We start from the raw sequence: 20152 nt of genomic DNA, 5'->3' as shown, positions 1-20152 counted from the left end.
ATTCAATTCCATTCATTTATTTCATTCTCATTTTTCTTCCAACTAAACATAACACAAAGTAAATCAAGAATTCTATCATAAGCAAAAATGCATTACAAAGTAAGAAAAACAAACGATAGTCAACAAACTAATGAAGATACGCATACATACCAGAAAATACAAATACTTATTTCATTTTGACTCATTAAAAAAAGAAAATATACAGGATGATCATTAATCTGCTGCCTCTTGGTATACAATTTATTTTTTCAACACTTTGTACTGATGATCATTCATCAATAAAGCCACAATCATGTAAAAGGCAGTTAATTGCAGCATTGGACCAAATCTTATAACTCATCATTTTCAGCATACTTGAAGCCAACCACAAATCAAGTGATTTCAAATTATGCTATACATTTCTGTCAAAAATTTGCCAAATTTATTGCTTAAACTAAGCCTTATCCAGCACACTTTAATATGAACGAAGAAACCCTCCCCCCCCCAAAAAAAAAAATAAAAAATAAAATAAAATAAAATATATATGTTATGTGGCAAATCTTACCGGCTAGTTGAAGACCACCAAGGTCAAACTTGTCATCCATGGCAGGTCTGGTTGCCATGGTTTCTGCATCCTCCTCTTCTTCTATCGCCTCCTCGCTGATGAACCTCCCAGATGATGGAAGGTCTGCTTGGAGCAACCCCTCCGGTGTCTGGATGATAGGGGCGTGGCTCAAGGTTGAGGAATAAGATGCCGGGACTGTGACGGAGCCCAGGAGATCTTCCAGTGATACTTCTTCACCTCCTACCAGAGACATTTGGATTAATTTCAACATTTGGTAATCCCATCAAACCAATTCAAATTAATTCAATAGTTTATTTTTTTCCATCAAAGAAAAAAAAAACATGATTCAAAGCAGTACATGTTGTCAATTTGACTTTCATTCATCTGATATTAAAGGACAGTTCATCAAAATCAATATAAAGTATATGCACGAATGATATCAGAACAAAAAAAGAAACATCGCACTTTGTAATGGTAACAAAAAAAAAGTAATCATAACAATGGAAAGCAATCAACCTCAGAGATCTGCAAGCCAGGCTGAGACTGACAAAGATTTTCAAGAATCATTTAAGGAGTAAAAATTAATTTCTAATGGAGTTGTTGACTCTAGTGTGTTATGGCTTTACTATTCCCTTCTAAATCATGGAGTAAAAGTTATATCATTGTTCAGAGGCATGGATTTTTTTTTCCAGAAATACAAGATTTTTTTTGGTCAAGTTCCTCACCTCTGTAAAAGACAGGTATAAATGGCAAGTAGAGCATGCACTCTTATGATGTTGTTATTTTTTTTTCTCTGCATGGACTTCATCCACTGTGATCCTCCTTGATGGTTCATTTGTAATATACCAAGCACAGACACATAAAAGAAAGTTTCGATGTCATTTAGTTCTGTACGCTTCTGACATTATTCAGTGCCTCATGTCACAATCTTGGATCACAGGACAAATCAATTATCTTGTATGGTGACTTGATTACATAAGTACCTCATTTCACAAATTTTCTGTACGACTACTTGCACACTTTTGCATCTCATTTGTCGCCTCATTTGAATAATGTCAATCTTGGATGCAATAGCATTATTTTAAATTGCATCAAAATCATATTTCTTTATTTCATATTTTTCCATCATGCACAGACAGTCTAAAAAGCAGTCAATCAGCTGTCACCACTTTCCATTCAAAGCAGAACTTACTTATACAAAACAACACACTCACCTGCCATAACCTTGGTCTGTAGAGCTCCCCTCCCTAGCTGCCTCAGAGGAGAAGTTTGTATGGACTTTGAGTCACATGGCTTTGCAGCTGAAACATTCTGCAGAGTAAGAAGACAAGGTAACATTTGCTATCAAAGTGTACAGCAGGGGCGGCACAGCCGTGGGGGCTGTGGGGGCTCGGGCCCCCACACTTTTTGTGGCAGCATACAAAGGAATACATAAGGCGTCATCACTTTGGGCCCCCACACTTTTTTCAACCCGGAAGTACGTAAGTGGCACTAAAATGGGAAGGGAGAGAATAAGCTGAGGACCCTTTTTTTTTTTTTTTTTTTGCTTGTTAGCTGAAGAAACCCGGAAGTGGACGGGGAGAGATGAGCTGAGGACCTTATGTTTTGTTTTGTTTTTTGCTTGTTAGCTCATTAAACCCGGAAGTGGGCCTCCACACTTTTGAAAACACTGCGCCGGCCCTGTACAGTACTATGTATCACAGTAAGAAATCTATCTTACTTGAATGCCACAAAACAAAACTGATAAACCAGTGAAAATATGCAAACATAATGAAAAAAAAAGTAATTTAAACAGTTTTTACATATTGTATAACAAGATTATGTGGAAGTCACCACACACTATGACAATTTGGCATGTAATTATACATGGTCAGTATACAATGTAAATGCTGGTGCATATAAAAAAACATCTATAGTTGCTGGCAGGACTGTAGGGATCATGTTTCTTCCCACTGCAACAAAGGATCAAAAACACATACAAATCTGTGAATTAGACCACAAAGAACAAACATTTATAATATTTCTCTAAAGAAGAATGCCAACCATCATTTCTACCATTGAGCTTTAACTGTTAATTGCGCTGTAATTTTCCTCTAATTCACTTAATCATAATACAAACAATACAAATTGATTGCTTCCAAATGGCACTTTAATTAATAGAAAAAGGAAAATAAATTCAGGACTAGCATAAAGCACTATTTTGCAGATGACGAACACGATAAAGATGCAACACACTCTTTTTGCATTGGCACAGATATTGGTATCTATACCACACTGCTGAAATTTCAAATGCAGTCAACTTTGCTTAAAAGGATCGTATAGTTTTGGTTGAGACGGAATTTCAGGTTTCTAACATTTTGTAGTGAGATAATGAGCAACCTCGTATGAAATATGAAAGAGCATGTAATTCTATAAGGAATTCAACATTTATTTGATGACAATTGGTTTTGAAATGGCTGAGATATCCAAAAAAGAGCAATTCTAATAAGGTGTGGGACCCACACTTTATTACGATCGCTTTGTTTTACTTTGCTTTTGGATGTTTCAGTCATTCCAAACCCGATTTTCAACGAATAAACTTTGAATTCCTCTTAAAATGGTCTGCTCTGTACTATATCATAAGTGTTTTCTTGGTATCTTTCAAAAAGTTAAAAGCCCAATTCTCATCTCCACCAATGCTGTACCATCCCTTTAAGTTGACCTTGCGTAAGTTGAATAATAGCCTATCATAGTCAAAGGTCTTTTCAAGTCCTCTTTTCTTATATTCTATTGATTTTAATCCTTCATAAGCCTTGAGCTCTATCAAGTCAAAGTTATTTCTTCATTCCAAATAGATTCGACTTAGGAAAGGTAGACTGTGCCTTACAGTGAAGAATACAAGATACAATTCCAGAGGCATTATTGGATGTGCAGTAGTCCGGGCATGTGTAGGGTACATTGCTGCAGAATCACAGCTCTGCATAAACAATGCAGATCGAGCTATTAGTCATGGCAAGATTTTTCACATACAGAGCTAACCATTACAAACCAGCTGTTACACATCAACAATATGTTCAATAGCTATTAAAGACACCCCTCCCCCTCCCCCCCCCCCCCCAGAAAAAAAGATAATTAGTGGATAATATGTCTACTGAGATTATTGCATTACAGCTCACTCCTTGTCTATTAACTGACCTAAATTGTGCATGCTTTTATACCATCATGTATTGCTACACAATTTACTGTCGTTAGAAATGAAAGGACAACAGGATGGTTTATACAGGACACATATATTGCACACGATTAACTTTAAACATTATCATTTCTGAAAAGAACCACTGAACTGATTATGAACTTTTTAACACCATAAAAATTTGCAAAGCCTCAGATTTTGATGGTATTTCCAAGGACTTAGGCCTCCTCTGAGAGGATCAACATTTATAGGTGATGAGTTAGTAAAACAATAGGGACCACTGAAAAATATCAGGAACTGCATGCTTGAATTTATACTCACAAAAAATGACATTCCGACCATAATAGAACAGCAAAATGCTAATATATATAATACACAACACAATACATCCAGCATAATACAACTATAAATGCAATATACTGTAAAAGTGGTTTCTTTCGCGTACAGAAACTTTCACGGTTTCCATCAATGCGGACTTTTTCGCGAGTGTTTAAATTCGTGGTCAGTAACAAGCGACGAGTTCAAAACATTTTCGCGTGATGTTAAATTCGCGGTTCAACCTCAAAGCACAAAAAGCGCGAAAATAAAACCACCGCGAAAGAAATCACTTTTACAGTTACTATAATACAAAATAATAGGGTACAATATAATTTGATACCTATAATACAATATGATACAATACGATACAATATTTACTCATAAACTCAAGATGCGTTTAACGTCTTACTTCTTTGAGTACAAGGCAAAACAGCATTCACACAATAATGACTACCGTATTATTTACAATACTGACAGAACCATACGAGAAATATCAAGTGCTACCATTACTTATTCACATCTCAGTATTTCTGTACCTGCATATCACTAATTCACATTTCAGTATTTCTACTATCAAGTAATCAGACCAAATATCTTCCTTTTGTACATATTCTAAAGGACATATCATGATTGATTACACGTACAATGTAGATGACACAATAAGCAATACCATATGATTTCCCTAGAGAGCTCGCTCAACTCACAAAAGCTAGGCCAACATGGAAATGATAAGAATAATTACAGCATATCGGTCAACTGCAAATTACGTACATGAATTAGCCATTCAGACTTGACAACATATCAATACAGAGGTTGCTATTGTTGGTCGTAGAGCATTCATCATTCTTGAAACTATTAGTCACCTCACAAGCATTCCTATCAAGCCAGTAGATCGCATTTCTCACTTGATGTATAAATTACTGAAGGCACTATACTCTGCACATACATGATTTCAACGGCTCCATTCAAGCAACAGCTGTGAACTGGACGGTCCTCATCTGCACGTCGATAGAGCTTGATTCTCATCATGGGTAAATGGTATTGTATCTTACTCCAAAGCGAGAGCTGCTAAATGCATCCCCATCGATACTACACGAGAGTAGTGTTAAAATGGAAATCCTTGCAATGCCGCCGTATGCACAATTCCCTCGTCCTTATGTTGACATAGAAAACAGGGCAGCTACCAGGCGAGCACCACGCAGATATGTGGTCTCACAGAAGCCATATAATTGTATGAAATGCACTCTAAGATCCTCAAAAGGAGAGGCTGGCGAGTCATTACAATGCTGATCTATACAAACACTACAAGATTGGCACAGACCAGGGCTTGTGAGTCAATCAATTTGGTATGGATGCACATATTGCACATAATTTGGTATGGCATTGCACATATTGATTGGTCTCCACTTCCACGCACTGGCAATGACAATAATAAAAAAAAAAAATATCCAGTATTGCCTGCATATATGACATGCTATGTCTATCCAAACCATTAAATTGATAAAAAAAGACAATTTATACAATCTTATTCCCAATTATTGTGCTAACATGTAGGTAAATTGACAATTTTTGTAGATTATTCAGATGAAAACTGACAGAAGTTTTAACACAATTATTCTATTCAGTTTTTGTGAAAGGATTGCAATTTGATGATTTTGAGCATAGTGCACAAATAATGTAAAATAATTGCTACAGTGTGAAAAGACGAATTGCTATACTTCTCAAAATTAACAATTAACCATCAGTAGTTTTTGTCATATTTACACTAATATAATCTACAAAAGAAATATATTGATATGAACAAGAAAGGATGACTTAAAGGGGATGGCTAGTAACCGATCAGTGGGAATCAGTGGGTATGCTGAGGGATGATTGTTCCAATCCTTGTGGGATTCATTTAAGAGTACATTATATATCTACTGTTGTGTGAAAATTATTTGCTTCAGAATGGTCTCATATTCAAGTAATGTGCAGATTAATGCCCCATCACTGACCAGGGACGCTTACCTGGAAACATTAAACTGCACATTACTTGAATATGAGACCATTCTGAAGCAAATAATTTTCACACAAGAATAGATATATAATGTACTCTTAAATGAATCCCACAAGGATTGGAACAATCATCCCTCAGCATTCCCACTGATTCCCAGGGATCAGTTACTAGCCATCCCCTTTAAAACATCATCCAGTGATTAGTGATAATCTTCTGTCATGGCACTCCTAGTACTTTGAACACCACATACCAAGAGATAACAATGTGAATTTGCCATGGATGAGGATCACTTGCAAAATAGGTTATCAATGCAACAAATTTAACATAAATCTAACTGGTTGAACATTTGCACATGCAGATATGTTGTGATAATCATATATTTCAATGAACAATTAAATCTGGAGTACGGAAACCATAGGAAAATGTTAATACTGTTCAAACGTCATGGCACCAGAGCATTTTCAACACAACTCTGCTATTCTACTGGCATCCCTTCAAATTTATTCACAAGTATCATCCTTTGGAGTTTTGATCTTGACTTCTGCCATAATATTTTGCTTCTATGATAACTGAAAACTCTCATCTTCATCATCATCATCATCATCATCATTATATTCATCAAAACATGGAATTTGTACAAAATGCATAAATAGATTAAAAAGATGAACAAGGTAAGAACAGGGCAACCTTTACTATTGAGGTGAAAATACAGAAGTAAAGTATAAAACATATAATCACTCAAAAGTAGTCACATATTCATTTTGATATTCAACACAGTCATGACAATTACCATGACAACAATACACAGAATAAGAAAGACAGATGAATTTATATGTTTGTAATAAATGATGTATGAGTGTCAACATTTACAGACAAACCTGAGCCAGAAGCATATGAAATCATGTCATGACTTAAGGAATAATCAAAAAGAGTTTCACTGGATTGATAAATGTATGTATGTTATATTTCCTTTTACCAATTTTGCTTTCTGAAAGAGGAAAATGTCAGAATATAAGTGTCCCATTCAGTGCTGCCAGAGAATTCTAGTGTTAATGGTCAGAAGAGCACAGATTTGATAGATTGAGGAAAAAAGAGAAATGTGAAAGACAATGTACGTAAATGACATACTGACAAATGCCAGGCAAGTGGTGAAATATTGAATGACAGTGACTTTATATGTCACAAAGCATCTGCATGCATAAAGACAGTGGAAGGTGAGTCTGCTCTTTCCATTTGTGTTCAATTAATTCAAACATTGAGAAGAGTCAAGCGACTTGTAGGTCCACTATGTGTAACTGACCATGAAAGATCATGATAAACATGATGTACGAATGTAATCCTACAGGAACAAAGAGCTCCAAAATGTTCCTGCAGATTCATGTACATGCACCACCATGCATCACACATATGAAGACATACATACAAACAAACAAACAAACAAACCTCTAGCATGTTCAAGTGAGGGAGGAGAAAAATGAAGAGTGATCAATGTTCAGTCCTACCTGAAAGCCAATACCAGCTTTGCTCTGTCCACCTGCTTGGAACGGATGGACCTGTTGGTCCCTGAGAGTCTGCTTGAGCCTCACGTTCTCTCTCACGGACTGGTTATATAATTCCTGAACCTCGCGTAATTCCTGTCCAATCATCGATGAGTGTAGCAGTGACATCGTGAGAGCAGGGTGAATAGGACACAAAGACCACGCCCACCAAGAGAAGCACAGTTACATGTACGATTATGATTATAATGCTATGATTGGAAATATACAGTATGATGCAGTGAAAAGACAGCTCTTCTGGATAGCAACACAATTGCAGAAGATGAGGAGTACATAGAATGAAACTAGAAAAAAGCAATGACAATATGGTAAGAAAAGAGAACTTCCGTGCATCTTGATGGTCATAGTTACACATGAGGCCTTCCTTTTTATTTCTAATTTGAAAGGAAACTTTTTATGGCTGAGGAAAATGGGCTGTGATGATAATATTTCTGCTGGAATCTAATTCAAAACTTTGCACATTTTTAAGTATCTTGAAGAGCTTTATCTTCACATTCAGTTGATAGAAATGTGTTGATAATCAATTGAAGTACATAACAGAATGATTTATAGTGAACAGATCTCCAACACTGATCTCCAAAATTTCATTTGTAAGATATATCACACCATAGAATTATTCAAATGCCCTAAACCCTACCGTTTTTATCGGACTGATTAAATCCATCCATGAACATAACATAGTTTTTAAGCATATACAATTTTAAATTATGTATATTTGAGGCCAAATTTGAGGTACTGGATGTGCCACAAAATTTCTAAATATTGTGCCGAACCCAACCAATACTGCAAAACGAGGAATTTTCACGTGCACTTTAATTTCGCGAATTTTGCGAGCGCCAAAATTCGCGAAATTAAAATGCACGCGAAAGCTTTTGTCTACACTACATGCATTGAATGCCAGTAGCAATTCGCAAAAATTTCATGCCACGAAAAAGGCTGTCGGCTCCAATTCGCGAAAATTCCATGCCGCGAATATATCATGTTTTACAGTAATGAATACTCTAGGTTGTTCTCCAGCTAGCATGAAAACAGGTCTAATAGTTTGACATGACAGTGGTTGACACTAGACATCAATCTGATGCAAAGGAGATACCGAAAAATGCTCCAGATGCATGCAGGATATGCTTGATACATATGATGAGGGTGAAATGTGTGTAAGAGGCATTTATATTGCTGCAAATGAGCACTGTCTAATGTTTAGAATGCAAGCAATGGATGTTGGATTTTGTGTGTGTGTCTTTCTCAAACAGAAAGTACCACCCATTATTAAATGTCTCACCTTGTTCTTCTGGTCAAGCCTCATCCACACCTCCCCTGCAGCTCCACTCTCTCTCCCTCCTCCTGGAGTATCGCCATCGGTCAGTGCGGCCAGAGTGGCCTGAGCCTTGAGCTCCTGGTACTCAGCAATGGTCAGGCTCACCTGGACATACGGTGGAAATGAAACATATTAATAATAATCTAATGATTTTCTGCCTTCTTAACTGATCATAAGCAAAAGACAGGAATTTTTGATCCAACAGGGCAGTAAGTGTTAGCATGACACAATACTCTCAAGTCCACTTGTCTGCTGATAGGTCATAAATGAATGAATAATTGTTAAGTTACACTTGTATACACGACTATTACAAAATCCACTTTCAGTCATAAAAACATATCCTATGTGCTACATATTTGAGCAAAGATGTGGATCTGTTACAATAAGTATGAAATTGAATGAAGCTTTGTATTTCCTATCATACATGTAATATCAAATTGCTTCATTTCTTTTCATATTCAACATTTGAATATCCTGTCAAGCCACTTTGTTATGATATCAAGATATATTCCTGCCTGCTGTGAAATATACGTGTACAATATATGTTTATATATTTGTACGATAGATGGATAATGCTAACATTCATATGCTTTTAGCAAACAAATCTTTTAACACAACTTGATCTGATTATGATACATTTTTTCAAATTACAATCATTTTGAAATAATGGTCTCAACGTCTGTATTTAGAAGCACTCAAGTTAATATCAAGACCTAATGTTTGAAAAACAATCATATACAGTCAACGGCAATTCTTACCATCCCATGGCTTTTGAGGTCACTTTGAAGCTGCTGCAGTCGCTCCTCCAGTTTGACCTTTGACCTCTCCAGGTCCTCAGCATTCCTAATGGCTGCCTGTAGGTCTGCTTGGGTGGAATCCAACTCCAGCTGAAGTTGATTCACCCGAGATGCCTGAAAAAAAAAATTTATATATCAATGCATCCGGTCAGTACTTCAACATGCTCCACCCTCTCACACACTCTTTATCAAATCAGGATTAAGGTAATGCCCTGTAACTTTAAAGACTTCTTCATGGCCAAAAAAGATGATTATACAACATGACAATATACTTCATTAAATTGAATAGATCCTTCAATCATAAAGAGAAATAAAACTCTGTTTTGTGCAAATATGAATGTATCAAGTATCTTTTTTGCTTAAGAGAAAATATGAGATGAGCAGATACAGGACTGCAAACATTCCTACATAACATTCATGGAGGTTTCAAAGAGCAATGTGTGTTGTATGAATCTCAATAGGCAAAAACAATTCACAAATCAGAAAGACTTTTATATTCTACAGACAGGATATGAAGAACATAAATAAGTATTTCAGGAAGGCACCTGCTGAAATAGAGACTTTGCAACTCTGTAGTATTACATGATAAGTACCAGCTAGCTGTGTAATGGAATTGTTATTTGAAAAGAAGACAGGCTATGGCTCTACGTCAACTCTTAAATGTTGACACCCTCTCACTGGTCTATATATGGTGGTCCTTTGAGTTGAACAATTTAATGCATACAAATATATGGATGTGAGTAGCATTGGTATGCCAGATATCTGTCATTACTACACATACCTTTTCTTTCATGTTAGACACCTCTCCTTCTAGCTCCTTGACTTGCTCTTGGAGTTTTAGTTCCCTCTTCTCAGCATTTTTCATCTGCAACCTCAGGTTGCTCTCTCCAATCTCCATCTCAGACATTCGGTTCTGAGTCACCTGCTCCCGATTCTTCAGGGAATCCAGCTTCTCGGTCAGCATCTCGTTCTCATGCTTGAGCTGGCCATTGTCCAAGTTGGTGAGCTTCAACTCCTCTTCAGCCCTCCTGCTCTGTCTCTTAGCCTCAGCAATTGCTTCCTCCATCTTCTGCACCTCTTGCCTCCACTCCTCATCTGCCTTCTGTAGGAAGCTGACCTTGTCTTTCAGGGCAGTTTCAGCATCAATCGCTCTCTTCAGCTTCTCCTTGAGAGCTGCCTCTGAGATCAGCATGTCTTTGAACTTCCCTTCCAGAATCTTGTTGGAGGCCATTGCACCGTCCTGTCCCATCTCGCTCTCCTGCAGTCTCGTCGTCAGCATTTCTATGCTCTCCTCCAGGGTCTTTGTGGTCCTAATCATCTGTTCGTTGCTTTCTGCCAACTCTCGTCCAGCTTGCTCTTTCTCTCTCAACTCCTGAGACAGCTCCTGCTGCGACCTCTCAAGCTCTTCAACGAGGGCATTGAGAACATTTACATCTTCCTCCAGCTTGTCTTTTCCCTCTTTTAGCTCATTGACTTCATTTGCAAGAAGCTTCATCTCAGTCAACTGTTCCTGATTCTTTGCAAGTGAAGAAGACAGCTGTGCTTGCACATCCTCAAGTTTTGCACTATCTTTGCTGTCACTGTGTTCCTGCTTCTTTGATCTCGTCTTAACAAGTTCATCCTTCAAGCGCTCTATTTCTTGGTTTTGCTCCTCGCTAATTTCGGTGGCTGTCTCTTCACTTTCCTTTGTCTCTCTTACCTCTTCCCTAAGTTCTTCCTGTACCCGTTCTAGATCGGCGATCTTTTTCTTCAAAGAGTGCACGTCCCCCTCACTGTCATTGGCTTGCTTGGAAGATTCTGTCTCAGGTCTTTCATACTCACTGGAATCTTTTTCTTCCAGGAATTCCTGAAGTTGGTCCTCCAGAGACTGCAATTGAGTTACTTTTTCTGTCAAAGCTTCAATTTCTTTAGCTTTGTCTTTACTCTCTTGTCGTGCATTGTCAACTGCTCTCTGCATTGTGGAATGTTGCTCTTCAAGAGACTGATGTAGATCTGCATTTTGCTTCTCCAGCTCATCCACTTTTATCATCAAGTCTGCAATCTTCTCCTGACTTTGGGTCAGAGCATCAGCTGCTACTGAATGATGTGTTTTTGAGCTTGCATCATCTTTGGCTGAATCTTTCCTTTCACCCTCTTGAAAATTATTTCTGTAAGTCCCCAAGTCACCAACCTTTTCCTCATCTGGGACATCTTCTATCTCCTGGTAGTCAGCATCATCATCCTCTTCATCTAAACAGTCAAATATGCTGTCATCCTCTTCGACTTTGCTTGGGTCCAAGTCACTGAGTCGCCTTTTCAGTCTAGCCTCCTCTGATCTGGCCACTTGCAGCTTTTGTCGCAGGTCACTGTTGGAGCTTTGCAGTTCGTCAATTTCGTGGGTGAGTCCTGACTCTCTCTCCATCATGATGCTGTCTGCTTGAGCAAGTGTCTCGTTGAAAGCAAGCTGGCGCTGCTCAAGCTCAGAGATCTTTTCCTGCAATTTCTCCTCATTGTCCAGGAGATGCTGGATCCTTAGCTGGAGGGCTTCTATCGTTGGTGTGGTTTCAGCTCGTTCAATATCATCATCATCACTTTCTTCTTCATCATCACCAAACCTGCTCTTCCCGAATCCATCACCTTTCTCTTTCTCTCCAGCACTAGCATACTGTGGCGGAGCCATCATGTATGTACCACTCACTTCCTTGGCGACAATTTGCTCTTCTACTTGAGCTTGCTCTCCAGTTGCCCCAATACCTCTGTGCAGTTCTTCTTCTATTTTTTCAAGATCCCTAACTCTAGATCGAAGCTCGTTACAAGTATCATCAAGGGATGCCAAGTTCTTCTTTGTTTCATCCAATTCCATTTGAAGCTTTTCTATGGTATTTGTATTTTCATTGAGCATCTTACTCTTCAATACACAATCATCTTCAAATTTTTGGTTTACTGCCTCCATCTCTTGTAGAGCTCTGTCTTTCTTATCAAGTGCCTTCCTCATTTCAAGGAGTTCCATCTTCTTTTCCTCCATGATATCTTCGTGTTCTGCCAAGAGCTTTGCTTTGCATGCAAAATCATCCTGAAGTGATTCCACTTGGAAGCTTAACTCTGCAATAGACTGTTCTCCTCCAGCTTTCTGTTCTTCCAGGAATTCTATCTCCTTCTCCATGACCTTCATTTGTTCCTTGAAAGTGGATTGCTCCTCCTCTGCTTGTCGGAGCAAGTCCATTATGCGAAGATTCTCCTGCTCCAAGTCAGACAGACTTTCTGGTGTGAAGAGGGGATCAGTGTTTCCAGCTCTTGCCTCTGATTCAGCACACTTTGTAAGAAGTTCCTGATTCACAAGTTCATATTCCTCCAGCTTCTTCTGAAGTGCATTATTTTTAGCATCAACATCAGAAATGTGCTTGTTTGCTTCTTCGAGTTTGGTCTTGACTAGATTAAGCTCTATCAACTTCTCTTGAAAGTCACTGTTACTCTGTTCAAGAGATTTCAGCTTTGTTTCCAAATCAACCTTTATTTCTTGGGCTGATTTGAGCTCTGCTTTGTGCTGCTGAACTTTCTCTTGTAATGCACCAAGTTCCACATCCTTACCCTCCTCTTTCTTGGAATCTTCCCTGGCAGCCAACTCTTCCAACTTCAAAGATAACTCATCCTTTTCAATATCGAGTAGAGCAACTTGCTCTTGTAATTCTTGTATGGCCTGATTGGCATTATCCAGTTCTTGGACGTACTTGGTGATTGCCTTATCCTTATCTGCTTTTGTTGATTCGAGGAGTTCAGAGAGTTCAGCCTCTGATTGTTGGAGAAACTCTGCTTTTTCCATGAGCTCCTGTTCTGACTTTTCAAGCTGAGTAATCCTATCACGTAGTGTGCTTGTTTCCTCCTCCTCATTGATAGTAGCTGTCTTTGTAGTATTCTGAGGCAGGTCATCACTCAGGACAAAGTCCTCATCATCTTCCCCATAGTCTTCATCAGAGTAGTCATCTAAGTGAGATGCACCAGTCCTGCCAGTGTCCAGGGCCCCAAGGCCTTCATCCAGGAGAGAAGGGAGGCTGTGCTGAGTGTTCCCCATATCATCCCCTGCCAGCTTGCTCACGACTTGCAGTTCCTCCAACTCCGTCTCTACCTCCTGCAGTTTTTCTTTCAGCCTTTGATTGAGACTTTCTAGGCTGTCTGCCCTTTCTTTCTGCATTTCTGCTTCACTCTGCAAAAGACCCCTGCCCTCTTCCAAATCTGCTACCTTTTCCATCAGTTTCTGCTCAGTTGACCTCAGCTCATCAAATTTCTCTTCATAGCTGAGCTCTGTCTCTCGCATTTCCGTCAATGTATCCTCTAACCTTGCCGAAAGCTGTTTGTTAGAAGACTCTGTCTCCTGCACTTTACGTGTTAGCGTTTTCTCTATCATCTCCAACTCTACTATTCTGCTCCTGAGCATGTCCTCATTATCAATGACACTGTCTTTGAGAAGGTCCTCAATTCCTGCCATTTTTTCTTCTAGCTGGGCCTTCTCAGACTCCAGCAACTGAACTTGATTTCTGAGATCCATCACAAGTGTAACATTGTCTCCTAATTGCTGCTTCAACTTTTCAACATCTTCCATATCAGTGGCTGTGGTACTTGAAGGTGTGGCCTTTGTTTCTGGTGCTATAGATGCTGTGATCTCATCTTCACCAGTGCCAGCCAAGCCATGACCAGAGCTCTGGGAATGCAGATGAAGTTCTTTATTTTCTAATTCTTCTTTCAAATTCTTGTTTTCCTGAATAATCTGTTCTTTTTCATTGTGCTCTGTTTCATACTTTTCTGTCATTACAACAAGTTGTCCTTGAACTTTTGCCAAGTCAGCAATCTTGGCAGAAATTTGTTTTTCCATTGAGCTTTGCATTTCTGTCAAACTATCCTGAGATGCTTTTAACTGCTCCCGGGTGTTTGCAACTTTCTCCTCCATCTCCTGTTTATATACTTCTGTCTCTGTGAGAGAAAACTGCAGATGTTCAATCTCATCATCTTTATCTTTCAACTTGGAGCTCCAAGAAACTTCTTTCTCTTCCATCTGGGCTTGCAATTTGATTGTTTCCTCCTCCAAAAGCTTCAGCTTCTGTTTGTATACATCCACCTCCTCCTTCCATTTATTATCATTTTCATCCTGCACGAACTGTACCTGCGCTTTCAGCTGCACTATTTCAGTGTGCTTCCTAGCTAGGTCAGTTTGAGCCTCTTCAAGGCCTACTTCAAGCTCCTTCACTTTACTCTTCAGCTGATCCTCAGACAGTCTGCTCTCCTCTTTCTGAACCACTTTGTTTTCCAGCTCAGCAACAGTTTCCTCTAGTAAGTTGATGGTTTCATCATTCTGGAACAACTTCTGTTTTGCACCTTCAAGATCCCGTTGCAGGCTTTCATTTACACTACGAAAGTCTTTCAGCTGAGAGCTTTCCTCTCTCAATACTTCAATTCTAGCATCCTTCTCTGCTATCTCCATCTCATATTTTTCTAAGATTTGAACATTCAGTTGCTCCAGCTCTTTGACCTTTTGCTCTGCCGCATCACACTTTGAGGCTAAAGCAGTGCGATCAATATCTTCCTGATCAATTTTGCTCAGTTGTTGTTTGCACAATTGCAGCTCTAAGTTGACTTCCTCATTCTTCTCTGTGAGCTGATTAAGTTGCTCTTTCAGACTTTGTTCAGATGTTTGAAGGTCTTTGACCACCCTCTTCAATGTGTCTTCCTTCATTTGGTACTCTGACAGACTGTCTTGTAGACTGCTGTCTGCCTCCACTTCCCGCATCTTCTCAAACTCAGACATTTGATCCTTGATAACTTGTTTCATGATGCGGGATGTTGCTTTTATGTCCTCAATCTCCTCATCTTTCCGCCGACATTGCTCTTTCAGCTCCTCATTTTGAGATATCAGCTCGGATATGTCTGTCTGCGTATCATCATCAATATCATCATCGTCATCAGGAAATACATCAAAATCAACACTGATCACTTTCTTCTCTGTGGATACAATCAGGGGAGGCTTACTACTAGGAATCTGTGGAGCCTCATCATCATCATCATTATCATCGCTTGGTTTCTCATCCGAGTTCCCATCACTACTCGCATCGCCATACATGCTCACTTTTACTTTGGATTCATCCCTCTTATCAAAGTTCTCTCTTCTTTCCCCATGTTCTTTGTTATGCTCATCTTGTAAACTTGCGCTTTGTGTGACAGGGATATCGCTAATTGGATCCATGGGTGGAGCCAAATCCTCAAGCACTCCTGGAACCTTCCCAACCTTCAAGTCATTAAACATCTCTGCTGACAATTTCCTCTTTGAAGCAGACACAGCAGGCATATCACCATCCTCATCATCATCTGGGAGTGGAAGACTAAAGTCGGATCCCGTATCATCATCTGATAACACATCCGATTCCTCATCTCCTTCTCCTGCCTCTGGTTTCCGTGGCAACCCCTCCACTGCATCCCCAGAGGTGGTGGATCTGTCAGTTCCCTTTTCCACAGCCTGAAAGAGTTCCTCCACAATGGAATGCTCGCCATCTTGATCAGAGTGATCCTGCAGGAAGTTGAGTTGCGTGTCTGTGGAACTCTTGGCCCCTTCTATCTCTTCCCACAACTGTGACTCCACTTGGAGTTCTGAGCTGGTTCTGTCTGTTTCAGTCTCCATGAAGCTGGAGTGATGTCCATCCTGGAATTTAACAAAAACAGAGAAAGTTTACAATACTGTATGAAAGTAGTTATTTTCGGGAGGGTTTAATTTTCGTGAATTTCGCGAATCACAGTTAGATCGAGAATTTAACAACATGCAAAAATGTCACCATACACTAGAGTAACAATACATGCAAGATAGCGTTGGTGTCAATTTGCAAAATCAACATCTCGCGAAAATGTCTGTCACCTTCTAATTTGCGAAAATATCTGTACGTCAAAATAACAGAGCTTATACAGTATAACTTATACATCCTCTTCAAGATGTCACTGTCAGTAGTAAACCAGCCAGCTCTTTTCTCAGTAAACTGTGTGTCGAGTTAAATGCCTTTTAGGTTTTTAACTAAGAAGTCAACATAATTATATTTATTACCGATGTAGTATCCCACTGTTTCTCTTTGTGCAATGAAATAATGGCTGACACAAGCTTCATTCAAATTATTTGAAATCCAACTATAGACATTCCAAACTGTATTTCTAGTATTTCAGTACAAAACACTGAAAGAAAAGGCCACACAAACAGTGCAATGCAAGACTGCCCTGATTAAAAAAAAAAGAATTATAGACTCATAATGCTCTAACTGGTGATGCGCACATCAAACAAAGCAATGTTGAATACTGTAAAACAAGGAATGTTCGCATGCATTTTAATTTTGCGAATTTCGCGAGAGCCAAGATTCGCAAAATCAAAATGCATGTATGTAAAAGTTCTTGTTTACACTACACACATTGAATGTTAGAGGCAACTCGCGAAAATTTCATGCCGCGAAGAAGGCGTCAGCTCCAATTCGCGAAAATATCATGTTTTACAGTACTTCTCCACGAAGACAGAATGTTGCACTGCTAATGAAATATAGGTTTTTACAAGAAAGTCAGTCAATCATGGGTAATTACACAAGTTATCAGCTGTGATTATGTGATGGGTCATCAGTGACATGTATGGTGATGGCTGCAACAAACAAAAACACATACACATCATATGCACACACACACACACACATACAGAGAGCAAAAGCCCTTTAATAATCATATTCATGGTTATAACAAAGCCAAAGAGATAAGCTAAGACTGGAAACAGGCATGGTATTGATAAGAGGGAACATTACAATTGATTTTGCAGTGGACTTCCATGAATATATCGACTTCTTCATAATAAATTGCATTTCTCTGACAGACATTCAAAATCCATTAAAAAGGAATACATTATTGTAACCAATAAATGTTTCATTATTGAACTCTGTCATAGACAAAAAGTAAATAAAATTGTACTATTCTGCAAATTATCTTAAGGCACGCAATCTCATATACCAGGTATTTCATCTGTTACCCAAACACCCATTCACATAGATAACACACATACACAAACGTGATATTCTAGTTTAATGGCAACTCGATCTGCATCACTAGTTGTAGCAGCTAAACCCATGCCAATCTAAGCAATAATGGATGCAATACACACTTCGAAGATGGACTGATCTTCCTATACAGCGTAATTAACACACATGTCCCATTCAGCCCAGCCCAAAAATACTCAGGACTAGTCTTCAACAGGTTAATTGACCTCTATATGGTTAGTGGCAATGTGTCCACAAGAAATCTTTTAAACTGGTAATTAATCTAATTAATGTGAACTGAAAATGCTATGTTGCAATATATCACAAAAGTATTTCATCTGCCAAAATTATCGTACTTCCATATAATAATACAAAAATATGAGGGGTGATGTCCCTTTGCACATTGCACACATGTATGGCACATGTTTACATCAATAACTTACACACAAATTTCAGAGAATAACATTATGCAGAATTAACATCAAAACTTTTAATTCAATTTCAACACAAACATTTGATATGATAGGTTTCCTTTAAATTGCAAGTTTGTGTAATTTAGGCCTAGGGCACAGATGAACTTGCAACTGTCACAATCTAAGAAGAAATCTTTAACATATAACATAGATTAATTGCCATGTACATCCTATCCATACATCTCACATATCAAAATTATTTGCCCTGTCTTTTCAACAAACAAATTTAGCACTCATCACATATGTGTATATGTTTTGCATTACTATCTCTCACAGCAGACATCACACTAATTCTTCGGACACCCCATCCTATCCGATCTTTCACGAGAGCAAAATCTAGCTACTGCTAATTGTGTTCACACTTACGTAATATATACAACTCTGATATGGAGGCCTAGACCCTAGTTTCAGTACATATACTGGACTACAAAATACATTTTAATTCCCTGATGGACATACGTGTGTAAGTCTCTCTTACCCTATCTCAGAAGAGTGTATAAATTCCAGTGCATCATCACGAGCAATGAACGACAAGAAAATATCCAACGCAAGTATACAAACAAGAAGCCATCTGCATATCTGGCTTGGACTAGCAGCAGCAGAGCATTCACCATCCTGATTCAAACTTGCTTCTAACGTACGCACAGACACAGACACACTTTGCTTGCACACACATGACAAGCCTTGTATACTCAAGTCTTTAGTCATAGAGGAGGGAGCACTCAAGCGTGGTGAAACCTAAACCTGTTGGGAGTCAGTCAATAATACCCCCTTTTGCGGGAGCTGGAATTCAAAGGGGGTGGGGGGGGGGGGGCAGCTGTCTCTCAAAGGACCATTCACTGCAGGGAAGCCCATTCAATTTCTCACCGCATTCTTCAAGCCTGAAGACGTCTTTTGTTCTACCAACAGGTTTGAATCCGTCTTCTTTGGAAGGGCTGTTTTCATCAATAATTCTAGACATCAGGTTGGGGAAAGAGGCTTTTTTTTTTCACTATACACTTTTAAGATATTGTGAGCAGGGTAAATATTTACATTTTGACAAAACCAAGTCATTACCACATAGAAACATAATCAGCTTAAGCAGTTATATGCACAAGGTCTATTAATAATACATTGTCTTTCAGATTCTCACATTAATCGTGAAGGAGTATGTGAGAAGATTTTTAAGAAGATGACAGCCTATTTACAAGAATACTGAAGTCATATGGTGCATGTAAAGCTTCTTCTAAAGAAGTGTAGTTATTTTCTTCACAACATATCAAAACAGCCACTACTCTTCTAGACGTATACATTAACCAACAATGCTTTATTAGATAACATATTACACATGCACACACATTCATTTTAAACATTCTACCTGTCTTCCAATCTGCTTCCATGAGACAAGGACAACACAACATACAGTATTTGTGTAAAACAGTAATCTCAGAAAAAGATTCAGCTCATAAAACACTGTTTGTAAAATGCTTTGCTATAGTAATGGCTTTACTGTGAAACATGCTGCATTGATCAACTGACCATCTACTTCACTCAGTAATTTCATAAATCTGTAGAGCATGATGCCAGAGCAGTGACATTCCAAGTACACCTAGTTAGCATCCTCAGTCTTATATCCCCATTAACTTGGTTATCCAGGTTATCCAGTCAGTTGGATTCTGACCTTCCACTCCCACCATCATCTCCAGCTGCCAACATCAGCATCTTCTGACATCATAAATCATCTTTTCTACAAGAGCAGGAAATATCATGATAACCACCATATTCATCATCATCATCATCATCTTCATCACCATATTAACATTATTACATGAGCATCATCATTATCATGACAAACTTCACCTCCGTTCTCATTTTTGTCCTCCTCATCACCACCACCACCACCATCATCATCATCATCACCAGTAACCAGACATTTACTCTCATTATGTTTTCATAATCACTGCTACCACCATCATCTTCATTA

At 38.7% G+C, this 20152-nt stretch overlaps 1 protein-coding gene across 1 annotated transcript in view; it reads right to left on the bottom strand.

Moving 5' to 3' along the window:
* The window catches only part of LOC139731974 (uncharacterized), a 46727-nt gene that overhangs the window by 19366 nt on the left and 7209 nt on the right, over positions 1-20152 (bottom strand). The window contains exons 10-16 of the mRNA XM_071642848.1: positions 10480-16362; positions 9660-9812; positions 8866-9006; positions 7576-7664; positions 7285-7315; positions 1759-1855; positions 545-784 (exon numbers count right to left, since the gene is read on the bottom strand). Coding sequence (XP_071498949.1) covers positions 545-784; positions 1759-1855; positions 7285-7315; positions 7576-7664; positions 8866-9006; positions 9660-9812; positions 10480-16362 — 6634 coding nt within the window. The remainder of the gene's footprint in view (positions 1-544; positions 785-1758; positions 1856-7284; positions 7316-7575; positions 7665-8865; positions 9007-9659; positions 9813-10479; positions 16363-20152) is intronic.

Source organism: Diadema antillarum, unplaced genomic scaffold (genome assembly GCF_040938485.1).
Source record: "Diadema antillarum isolate AM-2024a unplaced genomic scaffold, OU_Dant_1.0 seq00000392_RagTag, whole genome shotgun sequence".
Classification (NCBI taxonomy): domain Eukaryota; kingdom Metazoa; phylum Echinodermata; class Echinoidea; order Diadematoida; family Diadematidae; genus Diadema; species Diadema antillarum.
Note: the sequence above shows the minus strand (reverse complement) of the source record. Positions and strands in the feature narration are given on the sequence as shown.